General features: G+C 45.4%; 3 protein-coding genes across 5 annotated transcripts; 2 read left to right on the forward strand and 1 right to left on the reverse strand.

The window, feature by feature from the left end:
• Positions 1-2,798: 2,798 nt before the first annotated feature.
• On the forward strand, positions 2,799-3,292 carry LOC128305034 (uncharacterized). The gene is made up of 2 exons (XM_053042312.1): positions 2,799-2,948; positions 3,026-3,292. Exons 1-2 carry the CDS (start codon positions 2,799-2,801, stop codon positions 3,290-3,292), a joined length of 417 nt encoding a protein of 138 aa, XP_052898272.1.
• A 4,060-nt stretch (positions 3,293-7,352) lies between these two features.
• Positions 7,353-17,970, reverse strand: LOC128305425 (dnaJ homolog subfamily C member 7). Of its 3 annotated transcripts, none has more exons than XM_053042860.1 (4): positions 17,690-17,970; positions 9,865-10,115; positions 8,756-9,805; positions 7,353-8,648 (listed from the first exon to the last, which is right to left on the reverse strand). In XM_053042860.1, exons 1-4 carry the CDS (start codon positions 17,869-17,871, stop codon positions 8,539-8,541), a joined length of 1,593 nt encoding a protein of 530 aa, XP_052898820.1. In that variant the 5' UTR covers positions 17,872-17,970; the 3' UTR covers positions 7,353-8,538. The 3 variants fall into 3 exon arrangements, with proteins under 3 accessions (XP_052898820.1, XP_052898822.1, XP_052898821.1); XM_053042862.1 differs by lacking the exon at positions 17,690-17,970 and adding an exon at positions 10,565-10,797 and having other exon boundaries at positions 8,759-9,805; XM_053042861.1 differs by lacking the exon at positions 17,690-17,970 and adding an exon at positions 10,565-10,797.
• LOC128305424 (uncharacterized) lies at positions 11,333-17,108 on the forward strand. The gene is made up of 3 exons (XM_053042859.1): positions 11,333-11,420; positions 12,046-13,005; positions 13,077-17,108. Exons 2-3 carry the CDS (start codon positions 12,066-12,068, stop codon positions 16,634-16,636), a joined length of 4,500 nt encoding a protein of 1,499 aa, XP_052898819.1. The 5' UTR covers positions 11,333-11,420; positions 12,046-12,065; the 3' UTR covers positions 16,637-17,108.
• Positions 17,971-18,472: the final 502 nt, after the last annotated feature.

Consider the following 18,472-nt stretch of genomic DNA (forward strand, 5'->3'; position numbering starts at 1 on the left):
TCAATGAAGTGTCTCCACATGCAGCGGGTTCTACAACCCGCGCAAGAGGACATGTCCCTGCCATGGACATACACATCCGCTTCGTGGCTGTGACCTTGGCCAATATTCAATGGGCAATGTTTGTGGTGGTAATTTTCGAATCGGTACTAGACCTACCGCACAGCAACTGCGTTGCCCTGATTTGCTTTAGCTCAATTGACGCGGTCAATTGTTTTGGGGGGGTGGTGAAAGTACTTGAGCGTACTAGCGCATTGACATAATGTTTTTTCGGATAGTTGGAGTGAGAAGCGTGTTGAGAGGGATTTATTTAAATTCTGGACTACTTCACTTTAAACTCACCGTTTAGGTACGCTTCGTTGCTCACATACATGTAACTTTATTATCTAATCCATTTATGATGTTATGAAACTATCGCTCCAGTCGCAGTTCTGTCCGATTGGTTTACTTCAATTGACCATCCTCGGGACGTCTCACCTGACGCACCCTTGCCCAACGTTCAGCACTTATCAACCGATTCACTGAATTATGCTCGGGCTGGTGTGCTTAATGAAACGTCCCAAACCCCAACAGCAACAGGCATTCGGTTGACAGGGCGCGCTTCGCATTACCAATTTGCCAATTTCGTCCCATCACTGGGTCTAACAGGGAGTCGCTCAGCTCAGCACGATCCGCGATGGGTAGTCATGATTTCTTTATTTATGGGATAATGTCCCGAAAAGCTGGAAGTGAACGATGATTTTCTGTTTGTGTTTCAGCCTTTGCTTTGGTTTGTGCGGGGTGTTAAGTTACTTCCGGCAAATCTGACGTCTTACGAAAGTCACTATAGTCTATCGGAATGGCAATAGTTAATAATTAAAGTCAATTACCCCGGAGGGTATACTTTAGGAAACTTATTTTTTTATTTTTTGGTCATAATGTCTTAGAACATAGAATGACAGATTGAAAATTTAGTTAATAGGCTGAATTGTGTGCTGTAACATTATAATGGATACAGTTGAAGTCTTCAAAATATGAACAAATAACACGGAACGTGGGCGTACTCTCGTCGCCACAATGACTGACACTAATCCGCTCCAAAGTGGAAAACCACAGCGCACCAAAGTGTTCAGTTTACAATCCTTCTGCCCTTCTTAACTCCCGCGAAGTCATTATTTTGTCATTGTCAATTTTTCCCCGGTTTGTACAAACAATTTCCCTTCCCTAAGTTGTGCCAGAAACCGCGAACGAAAGGTAAATGTAACAGCCAGCCCAACAAACAGTAGCCCAGCCTCCTTAACAGCGTACCGGAAGCTTCGGGGCAATGCCGGAAACGGCCAAGTGTCTGCATCCGGTGACCCCCGAAAAGGTTAGGTGAGGTTGGAAGTTTTCACAAAATCAAACATGAAATTTTAATTAACGCCACCGCGCTTACTTGGACGAACTACCGTCCAAAACCCGTGGCCACAATCTGTGTCCAATTTGGGACCACCACCAACCGGAGTTATCGCAAATGACCATCCAAAAGGCGAGTGGGAGAGGAAAGTTTTAATTACAACGGTGATGTTCTACCACGAATTACAGCGATGCAATCGAGACGAGTTGATTTAGCGTGGTGAAATATGCTGAAATCCCACCAACGGGATACGGGCTTTCCGCGCAGAAAACAATTATTCGATTAGTGGATTTGACTGTTGTTTTTTTTTTCCTCCCACGAGTGGCAATTTCTGGCCGCTGTCTATCCCGTTGGGAAACACTGAATTGAAGGTGTTATTTAATTTCTCCTCTGCCTGGTGATTAGTGCCGGCGGGTAGATAGATGGTTCCGTTTTGCCCGGATTGGTACCGGATGTAATAAAGCCCCGAAGGAGAAGCATCTGGCGAACGTCACCGCTGAATGCATGAGCCCACGACATGAACCACTCGAAATGCTAGCGCTCGCAATGTGTGCACGAGAGTGTTGGCTGTCGGTGGTCACCAGTCTTACGGCTGGATCAAATTAGTTGGTCTATTACCGGCGGCAATGTTGCCTTCTTTCTTCCGTACCGAGCCGTTACACGAAAAATGGGTTTGAGCTGAGAAAGATCCTAGACACATGAGCCACCCCCAATGGAATAAGTGGTTGGTTCAGCGTAGTAAAGGGCTAACAGATTTTAATCATCGCACCGTCCGTTTTACTGCACTATCGTCCTTGAAGCAACGGCTGAGAAAGGATAACAGGAAAGAATGCCACAGAACACAGCGTGCTGGGTTGGGAGATGTCTGATGAAACCGAACCGAGGGGACAGTGTGTATCATCCGGAAAGGATAGTTTCATTTGCACTGGTTACATGTGGTCACGTCATGGATGATTGTCATCGCCGTGTAGACGTGATGACGTGATGTAATTGATGTATAAGGTCAACCCTTGAACACATCAACGGTGGGACCAGGATGCATGCACTTATGATTGCAACCGAATGGCAATGGCCGACAATCGCTTACGGTTGGATTGGGCACAGGATGTCACACTATAAAAAGGGCCCTGATACGAACCGCCTTTTTAGACGAGACCGGATGACGATAAGTAATGAGAATATGGAGATGAAACATGATTCATGAATATTATTCTTGGTGACCTCGTTCATTGAGTGTGAGCTGTCTATAGCTACAGATGAAGATGACTTAACATAGCAACCTTTGGAAATGTACATCACGACGACTTTCATCAATCGGGCAGAAAACTTCGCGGAAGTTAGAGCGTCTTTTTTTTTTTTTAATTGTGCCTTTTACAACTTAATAGCGCGTTTTTAATTTAAAAAAATCACTACAGGGTGTGAAAAAATGGCGAGATGTAAATTAAATAAAACTAACACCCTTCCAACACCGTTACGCTACGAATGGTCCAAGGCGTATCTGGCACGTCCTAAGGACAACCTAATCGCGCATCGTGATAGCCTGCTAAAGGAACCGTTCCGTCCATCGTACGATAGGGTAAGTTAACGCATGACGCGTACCATATCGCACCATATTTAACCCTTCTATTCATCTACGTCCCAAATTTCCAAAAGGATGGCGATCCAACGATGGACTCTCTGATGGATTTCTCGTACGCCCGCATTTGGCAGGTAGAAGCTCAAGACTTTCGCCACAAACGCACCGTTTCCGAGCGGTCCAGGCTGGCAAAAAAGAAATTCCCACCCTACGCCGAGCGCCAAACGCATCCGTGCGAAATGCCAAAAGAAAGGTACACCATGAAACGGTTCCTAAATGTACCGGCAAAGGTTGATACGGGGCGTAGGACCACCGTCCCATTGCGTCCATTGCGTACCTGCTGAAATTACCGCTCGCAACACAATCACGTCTTGGGCCGTGCCCTTAAACCAACGTGCACCGCTGTGAAAATGAACTCGATGAAATCGCCACTTTAGGCGCCGCTCAGCTCACGACGAGCTTTGTTCTCACTTTTCGCGCTAACACTCTCCAAAATTTGTGCCATTTTGTGCTCCGAAAATGCTCCGATCCATCTAGTAAACATGTGCGTTTTCGTCGTCCCCCCCCCATCGTCGTTCAATTGGTGTGACCGAAACAGGACATCGGTTTTCAGCTGTCAAACCATGCATCGTCCTTTTGCGTGGACATCGACAATACCTACCGTAAGACGGAGCAAGGATAGGCGAGTGACGTTGGGGGAAATAAAAATGGAAAAATTATAGGAAAACACACACACTTTTCCAGCCGTGCCTGGTTGTGTCAGTTCTTCCAGCTCGAGTTTTGTGTTTTGTGCATATTTTTACATCCAACTCCAGCAAACACCCAAGAATAGTCCCGTTTGTGTGCTCTTTGTTTGTTGTGGCTTTTGTGGCTTAAGTTTTTCCCACCCAAAAGGTCCTTGCAGTGATTTTTATGTTTTTCGTAACAACCGGACAACCAACCAGTTGACTAGCGTTTTTTGTACACTTCATCCACTTCATCGCCATCGTTTTGATTACGTACATCGCTTACACATAGTGTCACCTGGCTTCCGGATGGCAAAGTTACGAAGTATCTTCAAGTAAGCACCAATCTGCTGTAAAGGGGTAAGCTACTTCTACGTTACCAGAGCTAACAGTGTTGCTCCATTTCTGCCAGAAAACATCTGATCCCTAATCTGGAGCGCAAATGTCGTCTGTGCCTGTCGGATAAGTCGGAAATCGTACAGTCAATCTTCCAGTCGGAAAACAGCAAGGAAACAACCGATACGCTTGTGGAGAAAATATTTGAATGTACGGCAATAATGGTAAATCTGTTGTGTCTATATAAGGTGGAGGAAATTGCACCAAACTTACAAGCGTATGAATTTCCGTTTTAGCTCTCCAAGGATTTCGACTTCCCATCACCCATCTGCGAAGACTGTGCGCTAAAGTTGGATGAGTTCCTGCTTTTTCGCACGAAATGTTTGCGTAGTAACGAGATCTATCGATTCAATCGCCTGCACAAACAACGGTTACTGTTCACCAGGAAACCGCTCCAGGAGGACGTTAGCTCTGGGGCGGGTGATAAACCCGACACAGAATCAACTGGATCAACGGATGAGCCGGACGGGAATGGTGCTGGCGAGGAAGTTGTTGCGCCGTTGGCGTACCCAATTCCTTCGGTCGTTATCGCCGAGGCAAACGCATCAAGTAGCTCCGACAGTCGGACGGTGATAGAAGCGGAACCGCTCGTAACTGAAGCTGTTCCTGTGACGGAGGACGAAGCAGAGATGGGATCAACAATGCAAAACGGAATAACGGAAGCTGAGGAGGGATCACCCATGCAACAACACGACAGGGACGTGGAATGTAATGGCAATCATCAAGGGTCATCCTCTGGGCTGGATGAACCAGACGATGGCTGTATTCCGAAGTGGAAACCACCGCCAGATCCGGATGATAGTGAAAGCACAGGGAGATTATCTCCCGCACCCGTAGTACTTCTCGTGGACGAAACGGACAGTAAGTATAGGTTTAAACAATAGTAACTTGTGTGCCAATAACACGCATCTCTATCTCCCTATTCTAAACCAGCAACCGTAAGCGAGGCAGAAGATGTTGAGGAAGTGATACTACTGCCAGCGGAACTTCTGAACCCTTGCGCTGCGGGTGAAGAGCAGCTCGAAGATATCGAGGGCGTTAAATTCCCCATCGAAACGATCGAACAGCTGGAACAGTTGGAACGAGCGGTCAGATCATGCCACACGGCAAAGGAACGCTATGTAAGATCTGGTCGAGGGGGCATTGTTACACGTTACCTTCAAGATTACCAATTCAAATTTCACAGATTAACATCCTTCGGCGGCTCAAAACAAACAATACCTCGCTCAGTGACACATATCAACGGTTGTTTGCGGACAGGCTGCTGATCCACTATAATTACGATGGCATCTCGCCAAAGTATAACAAGCGATCGCTGAAAACGTTGCTGCTGTTCACGGAATGTATGGCTGGTAAGTGTGACTGAGTGGCTCAAACCTGATGATTGATCGTCTAAAACCTGGGTCCGTTCCTGGGCCTCCGGCGTTTGGTCTAATACACCGAATGTTTGGAGGAAAGACTCTATTAAAATGAGGCTTAGGTTAATGACTTAATTTCTCTCAAAATTGGATCTTCCCTGATACTTTAGTGGCCTGGGAGGACCATATGGATGTCGGTAGGATCAGAGAAGCTGTAATAGAGGCTGTGAGAAAGTCCCATAACCGTTACAATCAGTTTAACCATCGTAAGGTAAGAGTTTCTTCATCTATTCCTCATTTTTTGGCACTAAGTTAATAATTTGAACCTTTACCTCATGCGACATCCAAAGCGTGCCAGGTAAGAAACGTGTGCTCCCATAGCTTCTTTGTGCGCTTTGCTAAACACATTTAAAAAATTACAGCTACGAATGGTTATAGCTGGCGATACCCCATTGAAACAGGATTCGATTCGGCAGCACACGATGAGGTGGTGAAGTCCAACCAAACTGCCAGTATTCGTCTTCACCGGGAGAACGTAACGACCCGTTGTAGTTAAGTATTTTATCAAGATAGAAAACCCTCTCCCGGGAGTTGTTTTTCACAACACTACTTAGTGACACAATTTTCTACAACACAACAACGTAGCATAGGGGATGCAGTATAAAGGTAGTTAGAGAAAAAGCCGTCGGTAGAGCAAGTGTAGCCACAACCCGCCTGAAAGGGTCTTGCTAGCATAGATTACAAGCCATATAGACGCAAAGTGATGAGTGAGGACACTGGGTAGTGTGTGTTATAGCAATCGAACCAATTACACTCCGCGCAATTTGCAGCAGTATTATTAGCTCCTGTTTAGCAAAACTTCACTAGTGATTAGTGCGTGATACGTAGGCAAAGCAAAATGGTAGTATATAGTGCTCTAGTTCGGTAAACGTATTATTAGACAAAATCGTGATAGTTAAACAGAATGGTGCAAACCAGCAAAAAAAAAACGTCCTGCGAACGGAACAATGCTTCATTCTTGGTAGGAGTTCTTTTGCCCACGTAGAGGGCTGATATTCCACGATATGCGTGATGGGGTGTTGTGTTAGCTAAATTCTGATTCTATAACCTTCAGTACATAATTATTCTTTTTTTTATCCAATAACTTTCATCCATTTTTGGTGCGTGATTAGGGAGCAGTGGAGTTGTTTTAAAAGCGTTACGAGCGTTGTTTGTAAACTTTTTGTACCTTTATGGACGATTTTGCCCATTTTTAATCTAGAATATGATACAACACCGCATACACTACCGAAACGGGGACCAGCATAGGACACGGATACCCGCTGTTTCGTCGCTGCCTGTACCAAAAAAAAAAAAAACAACACGTTCGCTACTTACAATTTTAACAATGTTACAATAATATAATGATAAAAGTGAGCTACAGTAAGCAAACCAAAACTGTGTACTTCCTGTTGCATCTTTAACGTAAAGCAATACCGTGTACTTTTGAGTTCTCGTATAGCGAACAAGGCGTCGATGGAAGTGACCAACATGGCTGTGTGTATCCCGCGTACAAAATGGTAGACACGAGCTTGACGATCACTGGGCTCCCTAAACAAAAATTCACCATACGAAAACGTTCCAGTTATGTATTGTTCCTTCACGTGCACGCAAAACACTTGTGCCATGATTATCGTAAATGAGATGTTTTATATAACGTAATGATTAGCATTCACACACAATTGTACACTATTGACCATTAAAAGTCACGCGTGATTTGACTATACGAGAGGTGTTGTTATTTAAAAAAACGAAATAAAACAAAACAATCTTCCGGCAAACAACTTACGATAAGGTGTGTTTCGTCTATACTTTAGTCTGCAATTTAAGACGGATGCGCTGTTTCTTTCAGATTTTCATTCCTCGGCGTTTATGGACAACATTTCGTATACACATCCAGTTTTTTGTACGGTTGCAATAGGTGCATTTTGTCCTTTTTTATTCTTAACATCACCCAATTGCCCGGTACACCATTTTAACTCGATTAATTTCTTCTGCAAATTGTAGTATCTGTATGCAAGTGTTGCTTTCAGAATTGGATTACAATATATGTTTACGTTACGGTCCTGCCTAAGTCACATGCAGAGGAGAGACGGATGAATAAGATTCTAATTGTTTGTCGTACCAGCATAAACTATTATGTACAAAACCAAGCTTTCAAACGTACAAAAACAAATCCGTTATAAATAGACAAATTACATGAAGGATTTTTAGTGGCTTTTTATCATTCTTAAAATGGTGGTCCGGTTCTCACACGGTGATACCAAAACGTATTCGGCTCGTACCGTAGAACTGACTGTCCAGCACTATGGACCTATAAAAAGGCAAGGAAGACAGCCCTAATAGATCACCAGCTTCAAAGTTGTAGTACCACAAAGATGAAAATCCTCTAGCACAATTTTTTCACTTTTCCACGCCAAAATTCCAAACAAGAATCATGGCACTCCCAAAGTTAACCAATTCCGCATAGGGAATGCAAAAGGAAAATTATGTAATGCATAATTCATGACAAATTCACAATAAAAAGATGGCGCAAGGAAATGTACAAAATTTTGAACTACAAATAATTATATTTTCTACCTACCAAAACATCACTTCAAAATTATAACAATTTTTGTTCTGCGTTTTATGTAAGGAACAAGAAAATAAAACGCCATCAATTACAATCGGTTCAATGCGTGAGGTGTTTCGGTATCAAAAGCGAGTTACAAAAACAACTCTCTGTTGAATAAAACTGACATATATAAGATACGAAAAAATATGTTTCGATTGCAAAGTTCTCGTTATCAAGCTATCAGACGTTCACTTTCTTTTTAATGTGTTACTAAAGTTTTCAATGGGCAAGGAAGTGTTAATGACAAATGCTGCGTAGAGCGCCTACAAATGAATCTTTTTTGTTTTCCTGTGCAAATTCCGTATTCCTTGACGGACGGAGAATGGAGTGAGGGAACAGATCGGCAGACGGTATTATGTACGGGGTTACGTTTTGCTTCGGTTATAATATACGCACTTACACATTTAACATCTGTTGCTGCACTACTATACCAGGTGCCAAAACCCAAAAACATCATTTTAACCGAAATGGAACGAAAAGTTTGAGCTATTGCCACCGCCGCCGCCGAACCCGTAATCTGCACCCGGGAAGAAGAATTGTCTATAGATCTGCTGGGGATCAATGTCAGCTGGAAAAGAGAGAGAGGGAGAAAGGGAGAGAGCGCACGCGATTAAACAGATAAAACAAATGGAGAAAAATTGCAATTGTGCCAAAACAACTTTCCCGACTACTTACAGCTATGGTTCATCTCTTCCAGATCTTGACCAGTGTCGTAGCGGGATTTCTTCATCGGGTCGGACAGCACCGTGTACGCTTCGCCCAGCTCTTTAAACTTGCGCTCCTGTTCCTTCTTTTCCTCGTCCGTCGAGTTTGCGTGACGATCGGGATGGTGTACCAAGGCCCGTTTACGGTATGCCTTTTTAATTTCATCCTCCGTCGCTTGCTTCGTAACGCCCAGTATCTTGTAATAATCCTTGCGCTTCGATTTCTTAAGCTGGAACTTGGCATCCCTTAGCAGATTTTTCACATCCTGCGTACGATCGTGTTTTAATGCCTTTTCATAATCCTTTACCGCTTCCTCGAAATTCTCCATGTTATAGTATAGTTTTGCGCGTTGCAGCAGCGCTTTCATATACTTCTCGTTCAGCGTCAGTGCGCTGGAGCAATCGGTTATGGCTTCCCTCAGATTGCCGAGCTTCGAGTTTACCAGGGCGCGGTTATAGTACAGCTTGCTGTTGATGTCCTTGTTCTGCGGATCTAGTTCTAGAGCTGCTGTGTAGGTTGCGAGCGCTTCCCGGTACTTGCCAGTCTTAAACAGCTCATTACCCGATTCTTTCTTTTCCTTCAGCTGTTTCGCCTTCTGGCGCATTGCTTTCGCCTTTTTGTGATCCGGATCGAGCATCAGTGCACGCTCGAAATGTAACAATCCTTTCTCCAGATTGTCACTGTAGTAGAGCGTCAACCCACGCACGTAAATCGCATCTGCATTGGTGCTGTGCGATTGCATGATCGTGATCGCTATGTTGCAGGCCTCTTCGAAGCGTTCCAGCATGGCCAAGCATTCTGCTTTCAGCAGCTTGTTCTGTAAGCTTCCGGGCGCAATCTTGATCGCATTATCGCAATGATACAGACAGGTGCGATAGTCCTTCCTATCGTAACAGTTTGCCGCTTTCTCGTTCAAATCGCGCAGCTGTTTCAGGCTAGCAATCTCTTCCCTTAGCGCCGTGTTCGATGGGTCCAGAGTTAAGAACTTACGGATTGCTTGCTCCGTTCCGATCACGTCGCCTGAAAAGAGTTGTTTTTATTACAATGATACATCCATCCTGTCCATTCATATCACTTACCGAGCATCAGAGAACATTTAGCCATCCGGATGTATCCCTTTTCGTACTTTTCATCGATGCTGATAGCCGTTTTTACATCGTTCAGCGCCGACCGATAGTCCCCGAGCATCATGTAACAGGCGGATCGGTTGCCATAGTAAGCGACCGTTTCTGGGCTGAGGTGTATCGCTTCCGAATAAAGCCGGAGGGCAACTTCATACCGTTTCGATTTGTATTCATCGTTTCCGGAATTCTTCTTTTCCTCCGCCAGCCTATAACGACGCAAATGGAACAGAAAAAAAAACGAAATATTAAAGCTTCACATTCATGCCATTCGTAAAGGTCACACCTAGTAAACGTAATACGACCCTTTTTTCAACTCTCTCTCTTTTCAAACGGATGTGCACCTGAACAAGAAGCTCAGTTATAAATATTCACATCGCTAAAACATACGATGCACAGGACAGGTTGGTTTGAGTGGGTTGAGGAAGGAACCTAGCGATAGGTTGGTAGCCTAGTTGTCTGATGCAAACATCAGATGTAGCGGAAGGAGTGTAAAGGCGAGGTGGGAATGGTATCGAACGATATTTGCGACACAATTTTACAGCCTGCTATATAAATGCTATAATTAAAACTACACGCCATTCACCGTACGAAGGTTTTGATCACACCTTCTCCAAAATGTTGCACTTTGGACAATATTAATCGACGCAATACACACCTTTCGATCGTCACTTCCTCCATTGTACAACGCGTATCGAGCACAACGACGGCGAAGAGGCAGAACTTTTCACGCAATCACTGCTCAGCCACAATCCAAAATGGACTGATTTCCACTGATTCTGTCGCTAGTCTGCGCCGGTAGAAATTGTTTGCCAACGAAAACAAAATTTTCCCGTCGCTTTTTGTTTAAGTAGGGAAATTGTTTCCAAATAGCAACCAATTCCACACCACCACGAGCCAAATCCGAGGACAGAATGAGAAACGGTCAGGTTGGGCCATGGGTTTAGGGTTTGACAGTAATGATTGCTGACGGCCATTGCTTACGCGAGCGAATTTTTAGTCAACAGTAGTACGTGGGATTTATTAAACAAAGTAATCCAGCTATGAAAGTATTCTATTTTTTAACAAATCTCAAATCATATTTTTCATTTATGTTATCAAAATGCTCAAAAGGTTCAAGTACGAATGGTCCAACCTGCTGACCACATCCTTCACGAAGCTAGTGATGGTCGCACCAAACCGGAACGATAGGTCCGAACCAATCCACTCTGCTCGCTAGCTGTCAAACGCAAAGGGCAACCAAAAGAAATCAGTCTAGCTTTTCTCTTTTAGCATTTACCATTATTTTTAGTTAGTTTACACGGTATATGTTATAATTTCTTACTTCCAAAAGAATACTTCACAACGAGCAAATCACGAAGAAGATGTGAAACTGTGCGTGGAGTATAACGTCGAATCTATTCCGCCGCTCACAATTGGCCTTCAATCTTTTTTGGTTGCACGGAAGAGGAAGGACTAAGTGTGAAGTGATATTCGTGACAAAACATTCGGGGCTACGGTTAATACCCTTGAAAGTAAGCAACACGATATTCTGCACCGTAATTATGTGACCAACTGGAAGGGAAATTTGGGTCGCCCCGTTCGCAGGCTCATTGATTGGAACATTGATCGCCCCGGCAAATCAGCAAAGCGATAACAGAGTAGAACGTTATTTTCTAAAATGGCGCATTCATCGCGTTAATTTGGTTCATCAATAAGTACGGAATTCTTTTCGTACGCTTTACCGCACCCCGGTTGTGCTTTCCTTCCTCGCGCGTCTTGTACTAGCGGTTTGTGTACACGAATCAGCTGATACAGAGTTTTGTTTTGATGTTGGATATTATTGCAATAACCTCAAACATGTTAACCATAACCTAAGTTTGCGCTACCAAACAAAAGCGATTCTGCTTCATGGGGTTTGGCCGCAGCGTGAAACAACCCATCGCCCCGGATCGGACAACATTGACCGAGCAGCCAGCGCCCCCTGGTGGCGTACGGTCGCAAACATTCTATCTCCCACGAAGCGTGTGCGCAAGTGCCAAAGCTTGGGAAGCTGTCATTTTATCGCAATGTACAGCGGCAAAGAAAATTACGATACGTTCTCGCTACGTCCCTTTTTGTGTTGAGTAATTCATACCAATTCCGTCCTTTCTTCTGCAGCGGGTAGAACCGGTTAAACGATGAACCACAACGCGCTCCCGGTCTGGAAAGTGACAACAGCCGAGCAGACCACTAGGGTCGGTACCAGCACCAGCCAAAACAATGGTGGTGGAAGCATTTCAACACTAAAATATGTTACGAACGCGCGACCAAATGTGAAGATTATAACCTTCCCCGGCCAAGGTGCGGTGGTCAACAACGATAATACGCTGCAGTACGGCACGGCGATCGATAGTTCATATCTGACAGTAACAAAAAGTCACCAAACACAACAGCAGCAGCAACAACCGGTTCACCGTACGACGGTCAACCTGGGAACTATGTTGAATGATTCCATTCTACTGCAAACACCCGACGGCCGGGAGTATCTCGTGGACGAACGATCGATACAGAACATTGATCAAATTCCACCGGAAAATTTAATCTACATGACCTCTTCCGATGTTATGCCTCCGTCGGACCATCTGGCGACCACTTCCTTGCGGCCAATGGATCAAAGTCATCTTGAGCTGGATGAATATGTTGATTCCGGGCCAGTATCAGAAACCGTGGATCAAACACCACAACTAGAGGCCGACTACGCGGAAGAGTGTCAAGTGACGGAGGAAGTTATTACGGACGATTGGGTACAATCGCAAGGTGAAGAATGTGTGCAGGTGACAGTCGATCAGCTCGGTGTGAATACGATCGCGGTGGAGGATGAGATACCGGTTCCACTCGATCAGGACCAATACACACTATCCCGCCCGTATCCGTGCGATTTCTGCAGCCGGCGGTTTCGCAAGAAGGCTAGCCTGCAGAACCACCTGATGGCACACTCGAACGATCGGCCGCATGTTTGTAATCTGTGCGGTGCTCAGTACGGTCGACGGACGGACCTTATCAATCATCTCAAGCAGCACGCGTACGCCGTGAACGAACAGGATGATTTATCTCTCCGTGGTGACCAGGATTTAGATTGTACGTGGCTGACCACGTCCGTGATTTTATTATACTAACTTTCTGTTTTGTTTTTTTTTTTTCTATTCAAGATGATTTACCGGAACTTGCAGTCGGACACATTAAACATCGCCCAAGGCATTCGAGTGAGGATGAAGATCTGTACATACAGGACCCGATGGTGAGCTACAATTCGCAGCCACCGAAGCAGCTCATTTCAACCACGAATTATGGTGCTTCTTCAGCGACTTCTTACGAGCGTGAAGCCCCCTTGGTTCGCACATCCTTTGGTAATGGTCCAACGGGGGTCGGTCACCAATCTATTATCGATGTGGATTGTTCAAGCTCATCTTTTTCTGGTGCAGGGAAGAGGGTGGCACGAAAGAGACAAACCGCTTCTTCCAATTTGCGAACGGCACGAACTGCACTGCCGGCCAAACTCCAAACAACTCAGGTACGATCGACAGGAGCATCTCGGACGAGCATGCCCGCTAACCGCCATATTAAAAAGGAACCAATCGAAAATTCTCAAGACACCGCAACCGAACCGATTGGAACGGGGTTTCCAATAGTCGACGAACGCAAACCGTTCGTATGTCAACAGTGCGGCATATCGTTCGGAAGAGAAAAAGCGTTGATGGCCCATTCTCGCACCCACACAAACAGGGTGCGCCACGAGTGCGATTATTGCTACGCGCAATTTTATGATCGGCCACAGCTACAACTTCACATAAGCCGGGTTCATCAGCAAATCAACGAAACCGTGAGCAATGAAAGCAAATCCGAATGGGTGCCAGATCATGAATCGTATGATTCGGGCGGAACATCGGTGGACACCGGGAATCGATATAATTGTGATAAATGCAATGCTGTTTTCTACCAACTGGAACACATACTAAATCATACGCAGCAAAAGCACGGTGCTGCTGTCAGCTCCACTGTTAATGCGCTGCCTCATAATGTGGCCGTAAAACAAGAACTGGTTCAAACATCCTCGAAAAACGTCACTTACGGTGTTGATCTCGACGAGGACGTTACGGATCAGGAAATAGAAGAGGAGGACTTCGGAGATCTTGACTACTCGATCGAGCACTACGAGAATCGTTCTAGCGATCCGGAAACACACACCCAGCCGACTTCGCTGTCATGTCGAGAGTGTGGCGAAACGTTCGAGAGTGGAATGGAATTGTTGGAACATTCCGAATCGCACACCACCCGTTACGAACCACACGAGTGTCAGCTGTGTGGTGAAAGATTTCTCGACGAGACCACCATTAAGCAGCACATACAGGAGCGCCACCAGCACGAACTAACAGCAACGTCGTGTGCAATCTGTGGCAAACGGTGCAAAAGTCAGACGACGCTTATGAAGCACGCATGGGATCATTCACGGGAACGGGCCCATTCCTGTTCGCAGTGTGGTAAAACGTTCCATCACATGACACGGCTCAAGCGCCACATGGAATCGCACCGGAACAAGACGGTCCGGTGCGAGGTGTGCAACCAAGAGTTCCCCGACGGTCGTACGCTCATGAACCACCGCCATTCGCACACGAAATCGAACGAATATCCGTGCCATGAGTGTGGTAAAACGTTTGGTTCTCGATCATCGCAGCAGATTCATATGCGCATCCATACCGGTGAACGGCCGTACGCTTGTCGGTTTTGTTGGAAAGCCTTTGCCGATGGTGGTACATTGCGGAAGCATGAAAGAATACATACCGGAGAAAAACCTTACGCCTGTCCCGTCTGTCCGAAGGCATTCAACCAGCGGGTGGTTTTGCGAGAACACATCCGTGCGCATCATTCACAAGAGGACGCAAAGCGTGGTTCACCCGACCAACCGTTCTACTGCAGTGTGTGTAGTTCTCCATTTTCAACCACGGACGATCTTGTACAGCACCTGATCAAGCACAGCGACATGAACACGGCAATGAAGCGTGAACCACCAACCTTCCCAAGAAAGTACAAACGACGTCGGAAGTTGAAACCGCATGAGCTGGAACGGTTGCAGAGTGGCCGACGGAAGCAAAAAAATAAGTCCCAAGAAGACGCCGAAGATGATGGGAATGAAACTGGGTACGAAGATAACAGCGGCCCTACAGAGACTACCAGGCAGCAGCGTCACGACCCTAAAACTTCAGTAGTTTTGCCGCACCCGGACGGTACACACAAGACCAAGCGGGAACCTAATCTCGAGTACGGTGGCCGTCGTGTTCCGGGAGGATCACGTGTTTCGAAATCATCCCATTCATCGCATGATATTTTGGATGAAAATGGTATTAACCTGTTAAGCAATATCGTGCTACTTCATGGTCAGCAAGAGGAACCTTCAAATTCCACCCATGATAAACCGCCACAAACAAAGGCAAAGCCAAAAGCCGGACCAAGCCGCTGTCGCACAAACGCGTCGAGAGCGAAAGTAATTTCGGCTAGAAAAAAGACATCCCGCAAGCGTACGATTTCATTCACCAGCAAAGATTCGTCTGATGCGGTGAGCAAGATGAAGGATGGTGAAGATCACTCCTCACCACACAGTACCGGCAGCACGATCACGAACGTAATGGAAGCGTTTTTCCGTAGCCGAAAGCGTAACTCCCTGCTGCCGGAGATACCCTCGCACCGGATCTCTTCCGTTAGCTTTCCCTTGCTGGACGATGGAAACACAGACGATCCGATGGATGAGCCGATGGTGGATGATGGATGTAGACGCAGCTACGGCCAACCTCGCAAAACTACTGTCTCATTTAGCGCTTCCGAAGATGACTTCAACCATCAGTTACTGATGGAAATATCGCACAAGAATAAATACACGGAAAGGTTCAACAGTGACACCGTGCACGATCTGGAAGAAATTTTACGATCACCGCTAAAGAGTGCTCCATCGAGGAACGTATTGTCTACAACTTCAGCGAGACGTACCAACAACGGACAGCCACAACCAGGTGGGAAAGCATCCAACCAACGAAAGCAAACAACCGTGTCGAAAGGAAAATCTAAGGCGAAAAACAAAAAGGCTGTTTCGGGCCGACGGCCGCAGCAAAAACCGGTTGAACAAAAGGTTAAGAAAGTGATCCAAGAAACACCACCAGCAGTGTTGCGTAGTCAGAGGCTTACGCGCCGTCAACTAGAACGTGAGGTGAACTTCCTTAAGCAGGCATACGAAGCGAATGCAACGGGAACGGAACCAAACAACGAAAATGAAACCGCATCGGGAATGGTTGTGACATCGGAAGCGACGGATTCGGTGAACGCTGTGAATGATACACCGAACGAGCGGATGGGTAGTTCCGAGCGGTTGGCTGCAATGTTGCTGAACGATGGTTTGCCACCGGATGACACACACAACAGTAATAGTAGTGGTGATAGCAGTAGCCATGAGGGCATTTTCCATCATCAGGACAACTTTACCTCTACCAAAGCGTATGCAGAATCATTGCATATGATGGAATTAGCAGGTGTAGAGAAGCAAGAGGACAGGGCAATGATGGACGAAGAGAACGATCCGGAAGATAATTGTTTGTACGGGGACAGAACCACCACTACCTCACAAGACACTGACACCGGCGGATCCGATTATCGATGTTCGATCTGTGCGGCCCGCTTTGATGATCGAGCACAGCTCATTCTACACGTTCCGGTACATATTTAAGTTACGGTGGAAGACAACAGCATGCCTTGTGTATCTGTGTATCTGGTCTGCATGCTAGACATGCAATTCTCTTGTTTAAGTTGACACAGTCTGGCAATTAAACTTAAGCACACCCTAGAGCACCTCGACGATCGAGTGCCGTAGAGAGGGTTTATGAAGAAAAAACATCGTTTTGTTACGTTTCCCATGAAGTTAAGGATTGGTTAATTTTTCATTTTCTGTTTTGATTCATGAAGCTTGACGGCAAACAGGGTCGTAACAATCGTGTAAGCATGAATCGGAATTACTTTATTAATAAATTTGTTAACAAGTTTAATTCCGCGCCGGATTGTGAAATCAGTAATATTCACCATAGCATCCAGAACTGTGGAATGGAATAAAATACAAGATGGGAATAGGATTGTAGCAACCGCAACAGGAAATTGTTAGCAACACAAAAGGAAGCCGCAGATAAAAACGAATTTTAGAGATAAAGAGAACTCTTTTGATACGGTTACCAAGCTAGTTTTTTTTTTCTATCGAAAATATCATCCTTTTGCATTTTACTAATATCACAGAGTACACAGGCGTATCCGGGTTAATGCAGGCTTGATGTACTGTTTTTAGTCTACACAATGGAACCGAGAATTGGACCACTTCGGAGATGCTCGTTATTGTTTCTACCTCAGTGCGTAATTCTATTGCCCTCCAAACGTGGGGCCAAATGAGTTTGTGTGACGGCAATAGAGGTGTGCCACGCGACGGGCGGAGACCACTCTACGGGTTGGTAGGCTTTGTAGGGTGTAACATAAAAATAAATCACCTTGGCCACCGTTTCTTGTTCAGTTCAATAGCGGCAGATGATGTTGCAGCTTCAGTATTGATTTGTTTAACTCTTCTTTGCAAAAGGAAGACTCATTAACAGGGTCACGGTCGTCATCCGAATAGTTTGACTCACCCACACGCTGAGCAAGAAATCTCACATGGGAAGGTATCGAAGCACGCATTCATAACCATAAATTTTGCACCGTTGCAAGAGAAGAAAACAGACAGGACGATCGATTTAATACTCACATTTGGATATTCACAGGCACAAATTCTACATCATCAGAGTCCTGATCTTCCGCAACTTCCGGCTCATTGGTATCCATCGATTCCCGCTCCACCTTCGGTACGCTGGTTTCCGGCTGATCCTCGATCATTACCACATCCTCCGTTTCGGAATCGTTAACCAGATCGATAACCGTATCGGACATATTGGACTGAAAATGAGCACTGCTTCCAAGGGTTTTGGGTGTTTTTCCCACTTCCTGTGCTACACCGATTACACTGTTAATCCTCGAAAAACACGGCCAGGGAAAATCAGTTCACTAATCACGCACGGAGGTTGTGCTCCTTACGGAAGGGAAAATTTTTGCAAAAGAGTAAATAAATAGCCTCTCTCGCATACACAAAAAACGGCTGATTGATGTTTACAGAGCCGGAGGTTATTGTGTGGTGTTTTGTACTTACATTGACGTTGGAGAGCTGCACAAACAATAGGCAATGGACGGTGAAAAAACACACAAAAGAGTGTGATGAACACATAAAGAGACCGAGAATAAAACGTAAATTAAGCTGTTTTGTTAGCTAATTGTCCGCCAATGTTAATTCATATTTAAATATTAGTTTAGAATTTTGGTATTTCGAATTGAGCGCTCCTGTCACTTTGAACAGCATGATCCAGCCTGACATTTCTCACGCACAGTTGGAAAAATAACACATACATACTGGACAAAATACAGCACAGTGGACTTTCCATGCTGCATTCGGTCACAATTGCAATCCTACTGCATGCTGCGCCAGCATTCCATACGT

This window comes from Anopheles moucheti, chromosome 3, assembly GCF_943734755.1.
Source record: "Anopheles moucheti chromosome 3, idAnoMoucSN_F20_07, whole genome shotgun sequence".
In the NCBI taxonomy this organism is placed as follows: domain Eukaryota; kingdom Metazoa; phylum Arthropoda; class Insecta; order Diptera; family Culicidae; genus Anopheles; species Anopheles moucheti.

What these genes read in the sequence shown, in the direction of transcription:
- LOC128305034 (XM_053042312.1), top strand. Translation starts at nt 2,799, where the DNA reads ATGGCGAGATGTAAATTAAATAAAACTAACACCCTTCCAACACCGTTA. An exon ending in TCCGTCCATCGTACGATAGG is followed by an intron (nt 2,949 to 3,025) that starts GTAAGTTAACGC and finishes AATTTCCAAAAG; the next exon opens with GATGGCGATCCAACGATGGA.
- LOC128305425 (XM_053042860.1), bottom strand. Translation starts at nt 17,871, where the DNA reads ATGTCCGATACGGTTATCGATCTGGTTAACGATTCCGAAACGGAGGAT. An exon ending in TAAATGTTCTCTGATGCTCG is followed by an intron (nt 9,806 to 9,864) that starts GTAAGTGATATG and finishes AACTCTTTTCAG; the next exon opens with GCGACGTGATCGGAACGGAG. An exon ending in GGAAGAGATGAACCATAGCT is followed by an intron (nt 8,649 to 8,755) that starts GTAAGTAGTCGG and finishes TCTCTTTTCCAG; the next exon opens with CTGACATTGATCCCCAGCAG.
- LOC128305424 (XM_053042859.1), top strand. Translation starts at nt 12,066, where the DNA reads ATGAACCACAACGCGCTCCCGGTCTGGAAAGTGACAACAGCCGAGCAG. An exon ending in TGGTGACCAGGATTTAGATT is followed by an intron (nt 13,006 to 13,076) that starts GTACGTGGCTGA and finishes TTTCTATTCAAG; the next exon opens with ATGATTTACCGGAACTTGCA.